The 19,535-nt window shown below is 40.8% G+C and overlaps 1 protein-coding gene across 2 annotated transcripts in view; it reads right to left on the bottom strand.

Moving 5' to 3' along the window:
* Positions 1-12,912: 12,912 nt before the first annotated feature.
* The window catches only part of MYO16 (myosin XVI), a 662,110-nt gene continuing 655,487 nt past the window's right edge, over positions 12,913-19,535 (bottom strand). For both annotated transcript variants that reach the window (XM_059721092.1, XM_059721091.1), the window contains one exon: positions 12,913-18,851. In XM_059721092.1, the coding sequence (XP_059577075.1) occupies positions 18,618-18,851 (234 nt within the window). In that variant the 3' untranslated portion in view covers positions 12,913-18,617. The remainder of the gene's footprint in view (positions 18,852-19,535) is intronic.

Genomic DNA, 19,535 nt, shown 5'->3' on the forward strand with positions numbered 1-19,535 from the left:
CCATTATCCAGCTCTCCCTTACCTGAAAAGACAGAGAGGGAGAGATAGAATACATCTACTCTCCCTCAGGCCCTGCCATCCATTTTATATCCTTCTGTAATTAACGCAAGGCTAATCCTTGTTACTGTTTTTCTTTAAAGACGTTTAAATTATTAATCTCAAGTCTCCTTACCACCTCTCCACTCACTCACTATCATTCCAAAAGGCACATCTTGGTAAGGTCAATCAAACATGCTTGGGTTTCTTACATAACAATAGGATGCACTATCATTAACAAGTTTAATTAAAATAAAAATAAACCTCAGGGAAATTCCAAACTATTTTGAGCCTGACTTCCAAACTGTAATTGACATGTGGCTCAATAAGCAAAGAAGTAAACTGGAACTCAGAACATATGAATTCTATTGCTGGCTTTACTAATGGGCCCCTGGGGTCCTTGAGCAAATCACTCCTCCTCTTTGTGACTTTGCTTCCCTATATATAAATAAGAATAACGATACTTACTTCCTCTGTAAGGCACTTGGGATCTATTGAAGGAAACCACTAAAAATATCTAGTATTATTCTTAGAAATACTTTAAATGACAAACTTCCCTAATTTTGTAACCAACTGGAAGAAAATATGTTTTATAGTAAATTGGTACATCTACACAAGGCACTTTACTGCACAGTAGAGCAAACTAATGCACAGTAAGCATCAGTATCATGTTCAGACCTTTACTGTGCAGTAATTAGCTCTACTTCACAGTTAATTTTCTACCTGCACATGCAGGTAGAAAATTAACTGCCAGGTAGTTACTGAGCAGTAAGGCATGTGTCAATGGCTGACCGGGAGCAAAGCTGCTTCTGGTCAGTCAGGCGGCAGGGGGTGGGAGATTTCTCCCTGCCCCTAGGAGCTGCCTGCTGCCAGGGTGGGCTCCAGTGGCAGAGTCCAGGCTGGGACAATGTCCCCCTGCACTGGCTCCACAATTGCCAGTTGAGTTATTGGTAGTTGCCTCACTGGCAGATTGGGTCGGGGGCTAGGACCTATCCCTCCCCCAGAGCTCTTTTCAAGCCCCTTGCCCCTGGTTGGGGAGCTGGCAGGGCAGGGGGACATTGTGCTAGCCCAGACTTCACCACTGGAGCCTGTCCAGGCAGTAGGCAAGTCCTGAGAGCAGGGAACTATCTCCCAGCCTCTACCAGGAGACAGCTGTCTCTTGGCCCCATGCTTCCTGCCAGCCCCTGGGCTAGTACCCAGGAACAGCCTGGAGCTCCCTCTCACTGCTGCAGCAGGGCAGAGCAGAGTGGGAGTAGCCCTCTCCTGATTGCTCCTATTGGGAGTAAATCTGCTCCCAAATACCTGCACATGTTGATGCCTGCCCAGGGTGGGTTTACTCCGCAGTAAATTACTGTGGAGGAAACCTACCCAGCAGCATTTGCACATGTAGACGCACTCAATGTTTCCTAAAGGAAAGTGAATGTATGTGCAACAACCCAAATACTCTTTTATTCTAATATGGCATAAATTTCTAGTTTATTTCTAGTTTACATCTAGTTTAAGGGCCTCTATGTTGTAGGCGGTATAAGAGGAAAATCAGGCCATATAAAGCTAAGGCATTTTTGGAGTTGTACCAAACTTCACATAAAAACTCTACCCTGATATTGCATAAAGCTGTGTAGGAAGGCTGTGTTTCTACCTGTAGAACCTGGACACAGGTTTAAAAATATTAGGTACATGCTGGGGATGCAATTTCAACTTTGACCATGGAGTTGCAATTGCCATTTCTTCTTAGAAGAAATTAAATGTGGGACACATTTACACATCAGCATGTCTGCGCCATGCAATAATTCTGTGTTCTTGCTATTTGGAATGTCCATTACACATTTCAGAAATACCTGAATTATAAATGGCTAGTTGTAAAAATTAAAACTTCCACCTGCACTGAAATTAGGGGTTCTTCAAGAGGATACTTCAACATCAGAAAAAAATGGGAACAAGCATTATTAATCTTTCCTACAGCTTGTCGGGGTCAAGTGACTAACTCTGGGAACTCATTATTGCTTCTAATGAAAGAACTTCTCTTGCTTCTAATGAACAGCTAACACATCACAGATTCCTCATTTAAATTCATGTAAATGTAAAGCATCAAATCAAATCTATGACCTTATAGCTCATGGATATTTCCAACTAGAATGGGTCACTTAGAAATGTGGAAGTTACTGCTTTTACCTAAATTATTGAGACTGACTAGGGTAAAGTATAGCCTGCATTTTGGTTATCTGAAGACCTTTTTTTCTTCTAATTCTCTCCCCTACCCTCTATATTTTCTAGTCCTTTGGGAAAAAATGAGAAAAATCAGTGAAGATAAATCTTGCAAATCCAAATCTAGAGACTAAAACATAGCGACAAATGAAGTGCAAAAGGTTCAGAGTTCAGGTTCAACACAGACAAAGCTCCACATTTGTATACTAATCAGGAACCATAAGCCTTTTCAAGAACTTTGAGAACTTTTCAAGATTGGATTTTCTAATGTAGCTCTGGAAATGTAATTACATGTTCATGTTTAGTTTAGTTCTGATACATACAAAGCACATCCTTAGCAGCTGTTATCTTTATATAGTCATATCTGTTGATTTTAATGACGAAAATACACTGTGGCTTCTTTCTATCCCATTTGTCTTGTACAGCATCAAAAACATGATGTGAATTCAGTTTTCTGATGTTCGTTATTCAGAATTGCTCCAATTCAATAAATGTACAGTCTATTCCATAATACCTTCTACAGTTGTAGACAATGATTGGATTATGTTCACTTGCAAAAGAACATAGGATGGGGAAAATCTTTTCTCTCCTGAACTGGCTTTACTTGCACTAGTTTTAATTGCAGTTCAGGAAATAATTTACACAGGTGCTTAACTTTAAGCATCAGAGTACTCCAGGCCTGAACAGCATTAAAGCCTTATGTGTGTGTTCCTGAATTTTAAATCAGGGCCTAGTTCGAAGTTAGCCTATATAAGGTCTAAATTCATTTTCTGTGGAAAAAAAATAATTAGCTACTGATTTGAGGTTTTCAATTAATAAATTAACTTCTAAAAGTGTTAGATTAGGTGGGTCCAGCTAGTTCAGGACCTCTGGAGAATATTAATTTCTTCTTTTGTTCCTTAAGCTAATAAACCCTATACATCCCATCCCTTTCACTTTGTTGCTACCCCCAAAATACAACAGCCAGAAGAACATTTCCAAACTTGTATTTCCGTTGTGCTGTGCATAATGATAAGGCAGATGATATTTTGAGCACAGTTGGAGGTTCAAGACCTTCCTGACAACAGTAGAAACAGCTGCAGTAGCAGTGGTTATTAGTCATTTAACAATCTGAGTGAACAGAGATGCAGTAAAATGTTAGAATGCATTATGGCCTGTTATAAAGCAATCTCCCTCAGGGCTATATTGACCATCCTGTGCTTCACCCAAACCATGGTTAGAAAGTGAGTATTTTCAGCACACCATCGTAACTATACCAGCACCCTTGTTTTGCTTTTTGGGTAAACAAAAGCAACAACAGAACAAACAGAAAAATTATGTTCTGATGTGTCAAAGGGAATCGAACACCATTGAACATAATGGAGCAAAGGTAAAATATAATTAACCGAAACCAGTACTGACGTTGTAAAAACTCACTTCTTTTCTTTTCTTTTCTTTTCTTTTCTTTTCTTTTCTTTTCTTTTCTTTTCTTAAAGAATTGTAAGCTCTTGGTATCAGTAAAAAAAAAAAGAGTAGAAGGCCTGTCTTGATCTCATTATTTGTGGCAAAGGAGAAACATACAATAGAGAACTATTTTCCATCTCTCATTTGAATTTGGTCGTTATTTACTGGAGGCTGTTTTGAAACACAGTGACCATCTGTCAGTGAGCACTGGAAACACTTAATCATGCAGGCTGTTATTGTTAAAATGCCACAATCAGAGAGTGCTGCAAGGGATTAATTTTTTTTTTCACTAAGAACAATTACATATGTAGAAGTCCAAATTACCTGTTATTGGCACTAGTATAAATCCAGAGTAACTCTACTGAAATCAAAGTATTATTTCTAGATTTATAGCAGTGTATCTAACACCAGACCATGACCCAGATATTTTATGTTGTAAGAAGGCTGGGAACGAGTTTTTTTTAATAAATTATTTCCTTTATAATATCTAGGGGTCCAGATAGAAAATGTTATTTACATTCAATAAAAACAATTACAAGAGACAATACAAAATATGTTTCTCTCTCACAAAGGAGTGGCTGCAGGGTGTCTTTGGTCCTAGCAGACAGAGTGGTAAATATTCTAATTACTGAGCACTATTGGTAGAAGTCCCCTTTATAGTTGTAGCTACTGATTTTTTTCTTCACACTATTGTCTCATGTTTCAGTGCATTCATTTGTGCTGCAGAAGAAGTACCCATGTTACAAACCAAGTCACATGACTGAGCCCCAGAATTACATCTGGGTGTAATTCAAGTACAAACCTGCATAATTACACCCTGAAGGGTAAGTCTTGGATGAGATTAGTTTAATGCAGCCATGTGATTACAACTGCATACATTAACATTATTTTTTTTTTTTTTATAAAGGGAAGTGGTACCCTGGGGGGTGGCAGAATAAGCAAGGAATGCTGCCTATACATTGAAGGTCATTTTCTATACTGGGGTGGGAAAACATTTCTAATTCAAAAAATCCCTTCTCCATATAATTTATTATGACCATGGGCAACAATTACATTGCCTATCAAATGCTGCAGTCAGTTAATGATTTAGTTAGTAAGTTCCAGACTTTGCAACAGGGGGAGGGGATATGAAAGACAGAAGGAGAAAGTGACTGGGGGATCATGTCTCCAGAGAGGCTAAATGTCTCTGGTGAGCAGCAGAGCACCCAAAAATCCCATTGGTTTGACTGATATCAGAGAAGCTTGAGAATACCCAGCTTCTTACAAGAAGGCACAATGCAAATTATAGAGTGAGGGCAGGAAACATTAAGTATAATAGATCTGTTAATTTGAACAAGATTACACCCATGTATGCACAGAAGCTAAGCCATTATTTTCTTCTTCTTCATGTCTCCAGTCCAGCCTTTCTGTATGGTCTGTACCCAATATTCTGCACAGGCCTTTGCCTTTGGTGTTGGTGTTGCCAGATCTTGTGGGGTGCATTGTGGTAATATAGGGCATCTCAGGAGATGATCCATGGTGTGCTTCTCCTGATAGACACATTGGTCAGATCCATCATCAAGTGACACTTTTTTTTCCCTAACAGTGCATGAGAACAGGCAGCCATAAGGCTGTCGTGTCACTTGGGTGGGTGCAAGCCACAGATGTTTAGAAACTGGAAATAGTTCAAATATTTATTACCCGGACAATAAGTCTTTATCTTGTCTATTTCCTAACAGAGCAGTTCATCATTAAAGCAGTGGTAGGTGGCAGCAGGGGGTAGGGAGGGAGGGGGTAACTTAATCAGCTTTCTTCAATGAACTTTTTGTTTTTATTTTATTTTTTGGTGAACTTTCTATAAACCAATGACAATTTTAGCAAACCTGTGCACTAGTCACAATGTTTGTCTAGTCATTTGCCTGACTATGGCCTATGGCCATTGAGCTCTATGATATGCATATATGAGTGACTAGTCACCTATGTTACAAAGGACTGTTTCAGTTTTCCATAACGGACTGTCTAAAGCCAACACTAAAGGCTAGCCTATACTTACTGGCTGGCATTGTACCACCTGATATAAAAAGAAAGGTAGCAAGCCAAAAAGAAAGATCAGAACAGATGGAAGCCCCCAGGAATCCACTCTGTGGTCACATAGAAGAACTAACTAAATGTCTTAAAGCAAAAAAGAGTTTTGTGCCACCGGACATAATGGCTGACAGGGAACAACTAAGGTTATGGAAGGAAACATTACGTGCAATCAGACACTCTGAAATAGATCTGGAACCTCAGAAGGACCTTCCCAGAGGGGCTGATTTAGACTGGCCAACATGGCAACGTCTAAATCGCTGGCACACGCAAACTGGAAGATCAAAAACAAATGTGATCAAGTGGAGCTACTGTAATGACACAAATACATGCAAGTGCAGTGAATTGCAGACTATGGAGCACCTGATTATCTGCCAACTCCTTGGTGAGACCTGTACAAAGGAAGACCTCACTGAAGCAATGGAAAGAGCCAATTCTGGAAAAAACATCTAGTTTGTGACAAGGACAGGAGAAGAAGTTCTCCACCTGCATGACCTGTGCTTAATAAACAGAAGCATGCTTGACTGAGTCACTAGTCTTTGAAACTCATGAGTTACAGGGGTACAGGGAATGTGTTGGAGTGAGTAATAGCCAAGTCATATAGAAGGCTGAGATAGTTGTAGGGGGCATCTGTTACAAATGATTTTTTCTTTCACCTCATAAAATCAGGGGGTAGTAAGTCCTTGGTGTGTATGTATTTCTGATGACTGAAGATGATGGAATTATTATTTTAATCACCAATCACAGCCAAATGTTTTAATTATGATGAAAATAGTGCTTTGGCAATATAACCCCATTTAATTACTAATAAGCTAATTTGCATACATTTTTTAAACTGTTCCTATTCCTGAAAATAATGTAGACAAGATAGTTGCTGAGGATATTGTTACATGATACCTAATCTGAAAACTGAGGCACTGATAAGGCATCTCTGTAGTTTAACTGTACACTGTACGACATTTCACTTTTGTCACATGGTGATGTAATGTAACATGACCTGAGCGTATGTGATGAAACAAAGGTCAAAAAAACTTTAAAAGAAATGTTTCCTTTTGGCTTGGCTACCTGCGATCAGCAGTAATCTAATCTGCTTCATTTTTTTGATCAAGAAGATTAAAGCCATCTTTAATCTGTTGCTAGCAGACAATTATATTACCATATTCACAATGTCTAAGTGTTAAAATAAAAAAAAATGTATTTATTTTTAATTTAACTGATTTTAAACATACATTCATATCCTAGGAAAGAACATAGGAATTGCCAGACTGAGTTAGTTTTAAAATTCATCTAGCCCACTAGCCAATCTCCAACAGTGGCAAGTATCAGTCACTAAAGTAGTGGTTCTCAACTTTCTTAGATTCAAAGCACAGCTTCCTGTGTTGTGATCTGATGGCTTGTACATTTCCTCATGTGCCACCAAGTTTCTTGCATTATGAGACATAACAAACAATAGTTCTCTATTCACCCTTTTCACAACATTAATATTTTTAGATATTTCTATTAAACTCAGTTGTCTCTTTTCTAAACGGGAGAGTCCCAGGCTTTCCAGGTCTTCCTCATATGGATTTTGTTCCATACTTCTGATTAGGGCTGTGCAAAACAGCACTGTTCCGTTCCGACTTCAGTTTTGAGGTCTGGTCGGAACAGTGTTTTGTATCAAATATAATTTTGAGTCAAAACAGCCTCACTGTTTTGCTTTGTCAAAACAGTGAGGCTGTTTTGACTCTGTTTCAACAGTTTCACTGGACCATAGGGCTGCAGACAAGAACACAGCCCAGCTGGGCTGAGTTCGCAACCCCAGCCGTGGGAGGGAAGTCAGCCCAGCTGGGCTGCCTCACCATCCCCCACACTAGATAGCAGGGGGGAAGTAGCCCAGCTTGGCTGCCTCACCATCCCCTGCACTAAATCTAGTGCAGGAGATGGAGAGGCAGCCCAACTAGGTTGTTTCCCTGCCCTCCCCCCCATGATCTAGCGCAGAGGATGAAGAGGCAGCCCAGCTGAGCTGCTTTCCCACCCCTGTGCGATATAATGCTGGGGATGGAGAGGCAGCCCAGCGGGGCTGCTTTCTCACTCCCCCCCCATGATCTAGCATGGGGGGATGGACAGGCAGCCCAGCTAGGTTCCTTTCCCGCCACTGCACAATCTAGTGTCGGGGATGAAGAGGCAGCTCAGTGAGGCTGCTTCCCCACCCCTGTGCAATCTAGTGATGGGGATGGAGAGGCAGCCCAGGAGGGCTGCTTCCTCACCCCCCCACCCCCGCAATCTAGCATGGGGGATGGACAGGCAGCCCAACTGGGCTGCCTTCCCACCCCTGCTGGATCTTTCACTGGGGATGGGAAATCAGCCCAGCTGACAGCTATTTCAACAGCCTTTGTTTCATTTAAATTTTGCTGTTTCTACCTCAAAATGAGTTGAAACAGCATTGAAATGAAACAGCGATTGAAATTTTGCACAGCCCTACTTTTGATTATCTTGTTTGCTCTTTCTGTACCTTTTCTAGTTCTTCTCAAGATATGGATGCACATTACATTTAGATAGTTACATAAGATGGCTTCTATCTGTTTTTATATTGTACATGAAACAGTCCTTGGATAAAATATAGAAGCAATTCTGGCAGTAATGAACACCTGCATGTGTCTCTCCCTGTCTAGGTTTAGGCAGCTTATATTAAGTTGCCTAAATCTAGACCGGGTGCTCTGAATGCCTGTACATACCCATAGTTAGTGTATGTGAACACAATGTAGAACATGTATGTGTTTGGGCAGCCTACATTAGCCCATATCAAAGCAAAGCTAAAAAAAAGAAGTACATAGTGGGCACATCTCCACATGCATATTAATGTGACACAATAAACTCTGATGCTTAACATGTTGAAGTTTATTGTTCCTGGGAGCTATATTTACATATGTGCCTGGGACTACAGCATGCTGAGTTGCGTTAGAGCAGCTCTGGCTGGCAGGTGACCCTGAGGGTCAGCATGCCAGCCAGGGGCTACTCTAACCCAACTCAATTTGCTGCAGAGGGGCTGGCTAGCGCATGAGGGTGCTTCAGTGCAGGGCTAGCTGGCAGGCAGCCCCCACACTGAAGCAACCTTGTGTCCCAGCTAGCCGAGCCAGCATCTACACATGTACTAGTATGGAATAAAAAACTCCATAGCAGGTTGGTACTTGTATTTACAAGAACTACTCTGCTGCAGAATTTATTAGTTACTTCAGCTGAATATCCCTGCATATGTAGACAATGATACATTTACTGCAGAGCTAATTCATCTACTCTGCAGTAAACATCTCATGTAGACAGGCCCAGTGTGAGTAGGGTTCAGTTTGAATGAAAGGATATTTGTGCCTCCAGTCAGAAGAGGGTCCTAATGAAGACACCCTGAAGGACAGCATTTAAGTCTCACACCTGTCTTTAGTGTGTTCCTATTGGCTAGCTCTATATAGAGTGGAACATGCTGATTTTGAGTACCTATTTGGTCAGTGTACTGGCTACTGTCAGTCCAATTTGGGGTTCATATCTCTTCTTTTGCCCTGAAGGGAGGCCAAAATGGCTAACATGGGGTCCATGCACCTAGACTACCTCACTTCAGACTCCGAGGTATGTAACTTTTAGGTTTTATTGGCTTTGCTTATTTTTCCTTTCATACATGGTGAAGCATAACTAGTTGCTAAAACAAGACCTAGACATGTGCATAGAACTGAGTTTTTCATTGGAACTTTCAGCTGGAGCCTGACACTGATATGAATTGAAGCTCTGCTAGAACAAGAACATAAGAGCTTTTAGCCCCAGGTTTTCCCGGCTGTAATCCAATGAATACATAAATTTATAGGGAGTCATAATTTCTTAGTATGCTATGGTAAGCACACCTACATTAGACACCTGGTGTAAGTAGTGACCTCAGAATTCTCATGCCTCAGCTGACCTAAATGGAAATGGCTTTCACACTCCTCAGCAGCTGCTCACAAGGTGATGTTGTAATCTCAAGCAGGAGGAGATTGCTTGTTTTTCTAGGTGCCTGGTGAGTGACCATGGCAACTGCTGAGACCTGGAAAAGGAGATGGAATCATGCAGAAAGGAAAGAGAGGCAATAAAAAGAGCCATTGGACGAAGCAAATACTTGGGTCCCTGTTAAATGGCTATGTTTTTGGTGACATTGGTCCTTATTAATAATTGATTACATGTGGGAAAGGCAGCTTTGACCATGGCATACTCTCATGAAGCTTTAAATATATAGATTCTCTGATTTTAATTGTTTGCTGTAAAAAAAAAAAAAAAAGTTTGAAGCCTCTATTAGGGGCAAAAGGGACCATTTCTGCAAACCCTTCTGCACAAGTAAGTTTATTCTCTGATTAAGTCAACTCTGTGCACGTTTTTTTGGTTGACTTTTTTTCCCCTCAATTGACAGCATAATCAATGAAAAATGTAGTTCTGGGAGAACTAGAATGATTGTGAATCCAGCAGATAGTTTCAGCTACAAAATGGTAGAAAGAATAGTTGACATTTTCCTCATGGTGAACTTTCTTATATAAACTGTTTCATAAACTGTTGCCACAGCATTTCATTTTGACATATCTGAAAAGGTAGGGTTCTTTCCATTTAAAAAATGACCTAAATTAAGAAAAAAGGAACAAAAAAGTTAAAGGGCAAAGGGGGAGGGGGTAAATAGCCACATACGCCACATCCAGATGAGCGAGCATGTACCTGTTGCGGCATCTCAGATCAGTTTGAGATGCCTTAAGAGGCACACTGGGATGAAAAAATGTTCCTCTGTGGACTCTAAATTTATTACTAGGAAATCCCGGTATAAAAAAAACCCCACACACACAGAAAAAAAGTAGTGCCAGGCACACTCCTGGAGCAGCCAGAGACTGGATTCTTGATAGGGACACTCTAGCACCTGCCAGAGTGTCTCTATGGCTGCCATATGCCCCTGCTACTCCAGCATGCTGCCACAGTGTGCTGGAGCAAATATGAGTGGGGCAAGGCTTCAGAGCTGTATTGGACCCAGGTGCCATCCCAGGTGAGTAGGGACATGAGGGTGGAGGGCCTGTTTGGTTTCTGTGGGGGGTTGTGGGTATGGGGTGTGTGGGGGGATGCGGGGTGTGGGGGATATGGGGGTTTGTGGGTGGATGTATGGGGGTTGTGGGTGTGGGGTTTGTTGGTGGGGCTTGAGGGGGGGTAACAGCATGCCCACCCCCTCCCCACCCACTCCCTGTGGTGCACAGGCCCTGGCACTGGCAGCATCAGCCAGCTAGGCCTTTGGGGTGCTCATGTCCCACTGCAGGCACGACCCCGTGGAGGTGTGGCACTGCCTGCCCTGGCATCTGCACATGGCAAACAGTCAGCACAACCCAATGCACCCTGCTTGTGTATGCCTTTGAACAGGAGCTGCAGGTGCTGGCAGGAGCTGTCTTGGTTCTGTTCAAAAGCATGCCCTAGTGGGGCGGGTTGGGCTGGATTGGGCCAGCTCCATTCTCCATGAGCAGTCCCCAGGTTAGGTGGTACCATGCCACTCTTGGGCTGTGTCTTCAGTGGGCCATGAGTGCCTCAACAGCCTACCTGCCTACTACTGCCAGTACTGGGGGCTGTGTGCTGCGGGGGGGGGGGGGGAAGGCTAGCAAATGGCAGACCCCCCTCAGTCCTCCCACAAACCCCACCCCAACTCACCCCACAAACCCCATACACCCACCCACAAACCTCCACAACCCCCACATCCACCCATACCCATACCCCCACACACCCATCTGTGAACCCCCACACTCCCCCAACAAACCCATCTCCCCATACCCACACCCCCACCTTTCCACAACCCCCCCATCCCCCAAGAACCCCAACCCTGCCTACACCCCTTCCCATCCTGCTCTTGCAAAACCCATCCCCCCAACATTTCACACCCTGCTTGCCAGGCTGCCAGACAGGATGGGATCTGCTGGTGGGAACTGTGGCTGCAGAGGCAGCTGTCCCTACATCCTGGTTAGCAAACAGGTCAGGGGGATCTCTGATTTTTCTACAAAAAGCAAACACCAAAGCACATAGATATTTAGAATTTATTTTATTATGATGATAGAGGCACTGGTAAGCATCTAATTGCTTTAAAATTGTAAATATATCAATAAAACATTGTCCAACTGATCTCTCTCTCTCTCTCTCTCTATATATAGTGGTGTTTCATTTTAATTGTAGAAGAACATAGATTTTTAGGTATTTTAAAGAGTGAATTTGGGTTTTTTATCAAAGAATTTGCACTTTTTAAACAGGGAACACGAAGATCTCTGCTGACAAGGCAAATGGTGGGACCCAGGCAGAGGAGCCTGCCAAGGGCTGGCACCGGAGACCGAGCTGGAGGGCAAAAAAGGTAGCTGATTTCCTGGCCATTTGGGGCCAGGAGGACATGCTTTTACAGCTCAAAGCAGGCCACCACAATGAACACATCTTCCAGGCGATTGCTGACCAGATGGCAAGGTGGGGACACACATAGCAGCAGTGCTGCACAAAGGCCAACTATGCAGCCACAGTCCAGTGGCAGCTGGCCCAGAGATGCAGACAGCTCTGCTATAGTACCCATGACAGCCTATGCGGCCATACAGTCCCTTTCTGGGTCTGGCAGGTGTGCAGACATTGGGCTGCAGGTCCAAGGGGGCAGATGTTATCGCAGGTAGCAGCAGGTCATAGCCAGGCAGCAGCCTCTGCTGCCAGACTGCTGCAGTGGGTAGAGGGTGCAGGGGCCACTCTAGGTCAGGGCTGTTAAAGCAGACCAGCTGGCACAAGGGGCTAGTTTCTTCATCTACCAACTGTCCAGGACTCAGAAGCTCCTGAGAGCAAGTAGCCTAAGCTGCTCGCCAGGGCAGCTTTTTATACTGCAGCAGTCCCAGCCCCAGCCTTCAGCTCCCCCTGGCTGCACATCCAGGAGAAGCTGGCTAGGGCCAATTTGCCCCAACTGGCACAATTTGCCCCACACCAAAGTGTATGTGTGCTGAGGCACAAATTTGTGCTGCTGGTATTTGAGCTGCTACAAATGTCTGTGCCTGCATGTGTGGATGCACCTGTAATGCATTTTCTGCTTAGCACTAACAATTCATGAAACTACTAATGTCTATAAAAGACTGAACAACATATGGAATGAAAGACCAGTGCTAATGACCTAATCTTCACAATCACAATATATACAAGCATGAGGAATTTTTTTTATTTCTTCTGAAAATCAAACTCCTAAGTATATGAAGAACAGCAAAAATGAAAGGAAAGCATTTTTTCAAACATCCTTGTGTTTTGTTCAGATATTGAAAAATATTTAAATTCAGGTGATGTTTGCCTTTAAAAATTATATATAATACAAAGCAATGAAATCTTTAATACTGTTCTGGAAAACTGATGGGTAGGTACAGAGTGTCATTACAGGGTATTAAGAGCTAACAAGCAAATGGCAAAACTTATTTTAGGTTTCTCAGAGCATTTCAGATATTACCAAGCTTTCTGGAGATAAGAATAAGATGATTATTGAGAACCACATACTGTATAAAGTGGAATTAAAACTACAATGAATCTGGCTATTACTAACACTTCAGTATTACACAACACTCTGGTACTCTTTTTTAGCAAGTTAATTGAATTATATTTCCTATACACAAAAGACCTGCAATATAATAAACTTAGTCAACCTCTTAGAAGGAATGAAAATTGCTAACAAAGAAGGGAGAATTTAATTCACTTATTCAACAATCATGTTATTATTTTGTAAACAACACAAAGTTTTAAAAGGCTTATCACATCATCCTATCCATAGCTTCTTTGTAAAATATGGGTGCATGTATGTCTCTGAACATCTAAGTCCAATTTCAAACAGTGGAAACAAGGTATTGCTTTTAATCTTCACTAGGACTGTAGCTACGGCAACTAACAAACACTAAATGCTATTTCAGGAAAAAAAGAGGACAGGGCTTATAAGCTTTAAAAATCTCTCATGCCAATAGGTTTTTTTTTAATTAGTTTTATTTTATTTTTTGGAATTAATTAGCATTGACTTAAGACCAATGATGTGAACTTCATAAGCTGCAAAACGTGTTAGTCTCAGCTTTATGTACTGTAATAATGATCAATTTGCAAAGTATTTGTTTCACAAGTGAAACATTTGAGCAATAAGGCACAATATGGAAATGTGGTTATCGGATGATAACCCCAGCTTCCTGAAATTGCTTTATTGCAATATAAAATGTATTTCAAATTGTTCATTGGATACAAAGGGCCTCAGAATGTTCATAGAGTTCAATAATCTATCCCATTAAAATTTTGAACTCACAATGTGTCTTTTGTCTAAACTATTTTATAATATACAAGAGAGAACTTCATACACTTAAGAACCATTCTAATTGGCTGGTGCATATTCCACTGGGGAGATTAATTTACAAGCACTATCCAGTTCTCCTAAAACTACCTCTCAACATTTCAAAATGTTAATAGTATATTTTCCCAGCCCTGTAAACACAGTTTGATCCACAATATCAACTTTAGTAGTACTTTTATGACACCTCTGGGGGTGTGGTTATTTAAGCAATAAGACGCGGTAGGGTGTGAATTATGATATAATAATTCCCCACCAACTGCATTGTTAGGCACTGGGCCAAAGGCCAAAGAATCACTGAACATACTAGGTATGAATTATTACATCATAACTTACACTCTGGAGTGTCTTAATGCAATAAGAGAAATGTTTTAAACATGATTTTTAAAACACAAATACATTTTATAAATGATTATATTTTAACTACATATCCTCATAGTCTTCCAACATGATAAGTTATTGTTGCAGATATCTGGTCAATATCCCTATACTCCTTGTTGTTTATCTTGCAGTTTTGGTCTGTGATTAAACACTTTAAAAGAGGAGTCCACAAACTTATATTTGTTACTCAGGTTCCTGAAAAAAAAAATCAAAAGCACTCTGTGCCCAGAGATATATAGCAACATGCTATTGTTTCTCTGTACAGTTTCAGAATGCCTTACATCATATTTGTATCCATGTCTCCAGTGTATCAGTGAAACACCTTATAAAGCTATGCTAGCATGTTTTTTTTTTCATATTTCACTTCATTAAACTATATGAGCATGTAACACAACATTTGAAGGCTTTGTAAAGACAGTTGTTTAAAACCCATCTCCTTCCCACAGCAGACTTTATAATTTTAGGCAAAGTGGTGTAGTATAGGCATGAATTTTGGATCTGCACTTTAAACTGACTTCAATAAATGTGTTTACAAATCTCTTGGTAGGTATACACTGTGATCATAGCAATGGCTGCAGTACAGTCTTAAGGTATCCAAGCTAGTTTTAAACAAATTCATTTTAAACAAGTAGCAGTCTGGCTATTGCAGCATGGAGCTCAGTACAACCTAAGGACGTGTCTGGAAGTCTAAGGACATGCTCCCACAGTGCTCCTGAAAGTCACAGACACAGAGTTCAAAAGCAGCAATGAGGGGCTTTCCTTAGGATGGTTTCACTGCCTCATTTCCAGGTCGGGTGTATATGGGGTAGGAGTGGGTGACTGTGGTGTACTTCTCAACAAGACTCTCAAGAGCACCACATAACTAGTATACACACCTTGTACTCCACACTGCCCCTCAAATCTGTTTATTTAGCCTTTTCAGACCTTCTTGCTATTACAGCTAGACTGAACTCACCAGTTTAAAACGAGTGACTGGTACTTGAGTTAGCTGCTGAGACTGTTTTGGCACTAAAGGTTATGAGACACAGCTTTTGTCTGGCCTATTAGACAGCAAATGAGTGTCCGTTATCTAGCTGGAAGCCACAAATTCCTGAGTTCTCATCATAGCTTGTGGTTACAAGGCAATTTAATGTACTTTGTCAGTCGACTACATCCTCGGCTGCTGAAGTGGAACTAGTAGTTTAAGTCAATGGGTGGCCCCATTTACACCCGCTGAAGATATAACCCAATATCTCAGATTCCTGTGTTGAAATGAGAGTGATGGCTATACACATGGCTTTGTGAGCTAATTCCTCCTCCCCCAGCACTTTATTAATATAAAGAGCTCTGGCTGTAGTAAGTACAGCGGCAGTCTAATCAGCACACAGTTAGTTTTAAAGATAATCAGAACGAAGGCAACCAGCTATGCTGAATTTTCCTGGATGGTTCCTAATTTTGTAGGGGGATGAGGGCACAGGTATACTGTGTATGGTTTAGGAAGGGGCCACTGGCTACCTTCTGAGCTGGAAGCGGTATAGAAATGTTTCTGAGGCTGCATACCTGAACTAATTGGCTCTCTCTCTCAGCCTGGCTAATTTCTACGGGTGCAGTGCTGTGTAGATATTAGCCCACCCCCAGCACCGTGCTAAGTCATTAACTAGAACCAGAAGTGGTCAGGGTCAGATCCAGGGGGAGCGCAGTGCTGCAGTCATACCTCTATTCGATTCCTGGTCTACCCAAAGTTTAAAACAAACTGTCTGTCAGTGCATTTCTAGTCAGGCAACAGCGAGGGAGACACTTGACCTCATGGCTCATTATAATCTACCTGATTCCTTAAAAAAATTTCATTCCACGGATGTTAAATTACCCTCTCTCCTTTTAAACAGTATTAATATTCCACTAATCAAGCTATTCTTTCCTCTGAAATTCTGCTGTCTCTTAGTTCCTCCTAGTAATGTAGCTCCCATTTCACAGCCCTGCAGGTTGTTCTTAACTCTAGCTAAAAACACAACTTTCAGTGACATTTTGGATGTACTGTCAAGATGCTCAAGAAGGTTTGATTTTGTTTTATGAATCTGAAAGAGATGTACATTTTATAAGGACAGGATTAAATAAACATTTTTTTCATTATTTTTGCCTAGTTTGTTCTGTTTTCTAATACAAAATGCATGATATAGAAAATGCACATTCCAATATTTATATATTTTTTGCTTTGATCTTAAGCTGGATAATGCAGCTTTAGGGCCCTAGCATATTAGTGAAGCTTCTAGTATATTTTTCCAGGAGAAAAATATGTATTGTATTATATACAATGATGCACCACACTATCTGCATCCCCCTTTTCAAAAGCCTAGATCTACCCATGGAAGCTGTATTCCGGTTCCAGAGGTTTGTTCATTGAATGGACAGTATCCTAGATTTTGTTCCCTAAAAGTTGGTTGCTTTAACCATAGTCTCTACCTTCCTTTGTTTATCTTGAATGCTTGAATCCTTCGTAATAGAGCAGATTTAATTCTGCCTAGTGAACAAGGCAGTTTGACCACTGTCTGAGGCCAAAGTTTGAGAGAGCTTTTTTTCTTAAACAAACACAACTGAAATTGTATTTTGCTTCTCAGCTGGTTTGAAACTTCCTTCAAGCTGAAAGAAAACATTTTCCTTTCTTCACCTAAATCTAAAAAGAGTTTTTCAAACAACTTCCAGCTAGAAATGAGTTTTATAATAGCATACATTTTTAACTGCTAGCTAAAAAAACATTGTAAAAAATACAATGTACTGGTTCCCTGATGGAATGAAAGGCAGACTAGCAGGCAGAGTGCCTCAACTGGCTCTAGATGCCACAAAGTCTTAAAAACAAGCAGCCCCTGACAAAATATCTTTATATATATGTGTGTGTATATAAATTATACCTTTTTATTGGCAAAGTAATATTTCAGAGACTGCTGTACAGTCACTAACACATTTCTAGCAGCATGCTATTCACATACATTAATATCATTGCTCAGAACTTATGGCCTCCAACCAGAATGCTCCACTTTCTGAAACCATTTCATTACATGAAATCTAAGGTATAAATGAATCATGCACTGTATTACTATAGGGACATAATCCTTTGATATATCCATCTCCATGAGGCCTTGTGGCTTATATTAGTAAATCACAGTAGTACTTTCATACCTCGTTACTATTATGTATCTTTCCACTGACACCTGACCTTATGCATAATCAACCATGAATTTTAAATTGATCTTACCATCTAAATGAATACCTCATTATTTCACACAATCCTGAATGAAGTAAGATTTGATATGAAATTAAAAGAATTCACAGGACTCTCATACGGAAAGAGAGCTGTAGTCAAAAAATGGTCTTCTCTAATTCTTAAACATGAACAGCATTAAACAGCACCTGCAAATGCAAGTTTTATATGCATTTCAAAATCTGACTTTAAGATCAACATCGCCAGCTGTAGAATTGCAATACTGAATTGACAGTGTTGGGTACATTATTAGAGATAAACTGTGAAAAAATACCAGTACTGTATTTATTACCTGTATTCTGAAGAAAGAACAACAGCACCAATTGCATAAAGTTATAAAATACCAGTAATAAACATGTAAATAATAATTGTGTTTGCAATTCCAATAAAACACAGACATCTACAAAGAAATATCATATATGTATACATGTAATATAATAAAACCAATCATTGAGATACAAGAAACATCATATTATTATACTATATAAAACAGCTGTACAGTTACACAGAAATGCACCTGATCTCTCCAAAATGTTTGCTAAAACTCTCTCCCAGTCCTCACTTAGCTAACATAGAATTTGTTCATTGTTCATGGGAGAGTCATAACTATCATGTATTTTAAGCTATGTGCTTATAGTGCAGTTTGTCTCCATATATATATATATATATATATATATATATAGATATTTATATATTATATATATATATATATATATATATAAAGAAAAGAAGGAGCACACATATACACACCCACCCACCCACACACACACACAACAGATTTATGTAGCTCTTGCTTCCTGTGTTCCCAAATACACACTTGTAGAAAACCCTGAACACACTGCAGAAAGGGAAACTTGCTGATTCACATTGTTAGATAGTTTTATTTTTCACAGTCCTCAGACAAATGCATCTGAATTACATTGTGGTATCCCATATCCCCGAAGACAGTCTGTTGCAGGAGGTATCTTCTGTCTTCTTCAGCAGGGTTGGTTTTTTACAAGGGGGTGGGGGAGGGGCTGTGATTCTTTGCTCTGTGTTGTGCAGAATATTTTGCCAGTCCCCTCTCTCTTCACATAGTTTTCGCCTCCAGTCCAGGAGTTCCTGCAGAGCAGCACTCTCATTGTCTGACAGCCTGAGATGCTGGATAACCTGTAAGTGAGAAGGAAACAAAAAGAAGATTATATATAAAGTTAGCTTTACCAAAGATATAAAACTAAAGCTTATATTGCAAAATTTTCGATGCAGGAAACTTCAGCCTCTTCTGCCCACATTAGGTTTACACATAGATTGTCAAAATCACCCAGCCCCCCTGGGCCAAATCCAGGCCATGGAGGCTCCTCATGGGTCAGATCCAGGCCTACCTCAGACAGTGGGGTGTGATGGCAGAAGTGGGGCAAGTGTAGAGTGGGCAAGTGGTGTCAGGGAACTGTGGGGGTTAATTCAGCCACTGCTCACTCTCCCACCACTGACATGTATCCCCAATGGCCTCCCCTAGGAGCCACTCTCGCTGGATCAGGCCATCTGTTTGACACCCCTGGTTTACACAAATGTGGCTACTGATTTTACTGTAGTTCCTCCCCATCATGTAGATCTGAAACAAATGGAAAAGCACACCCCACGTTTTTCCTTTTTCTGTAAAGCACTCATGCAATACATCATGTTGTACATATAATAGTAACTTCACAAAAAATACTCATATATTGAACTCCTGATTGTATTTTAATACTGATCGCTCCTCCAATGCAAGTGTTCCCTACTTAACCAAGTCCATCTATTTTTGTACCATAAACTGGTGAAGATTGAAATCTTATAATCTACTATAGCTTCTGGGTT

Source organism: Alligator mississippiensis, chromosome 1, assembly GCF_030867095.1.
Source record: "Alligator mississippiensis isolate rAllMis1 chromosome 1, rAllMis1, whole genome shotgun sequence".
NCBI lineage: Eukaryota > Metazoa > Chordata > Crocodylia > Alligatoridae > Alligator > Alligator mississippiensis.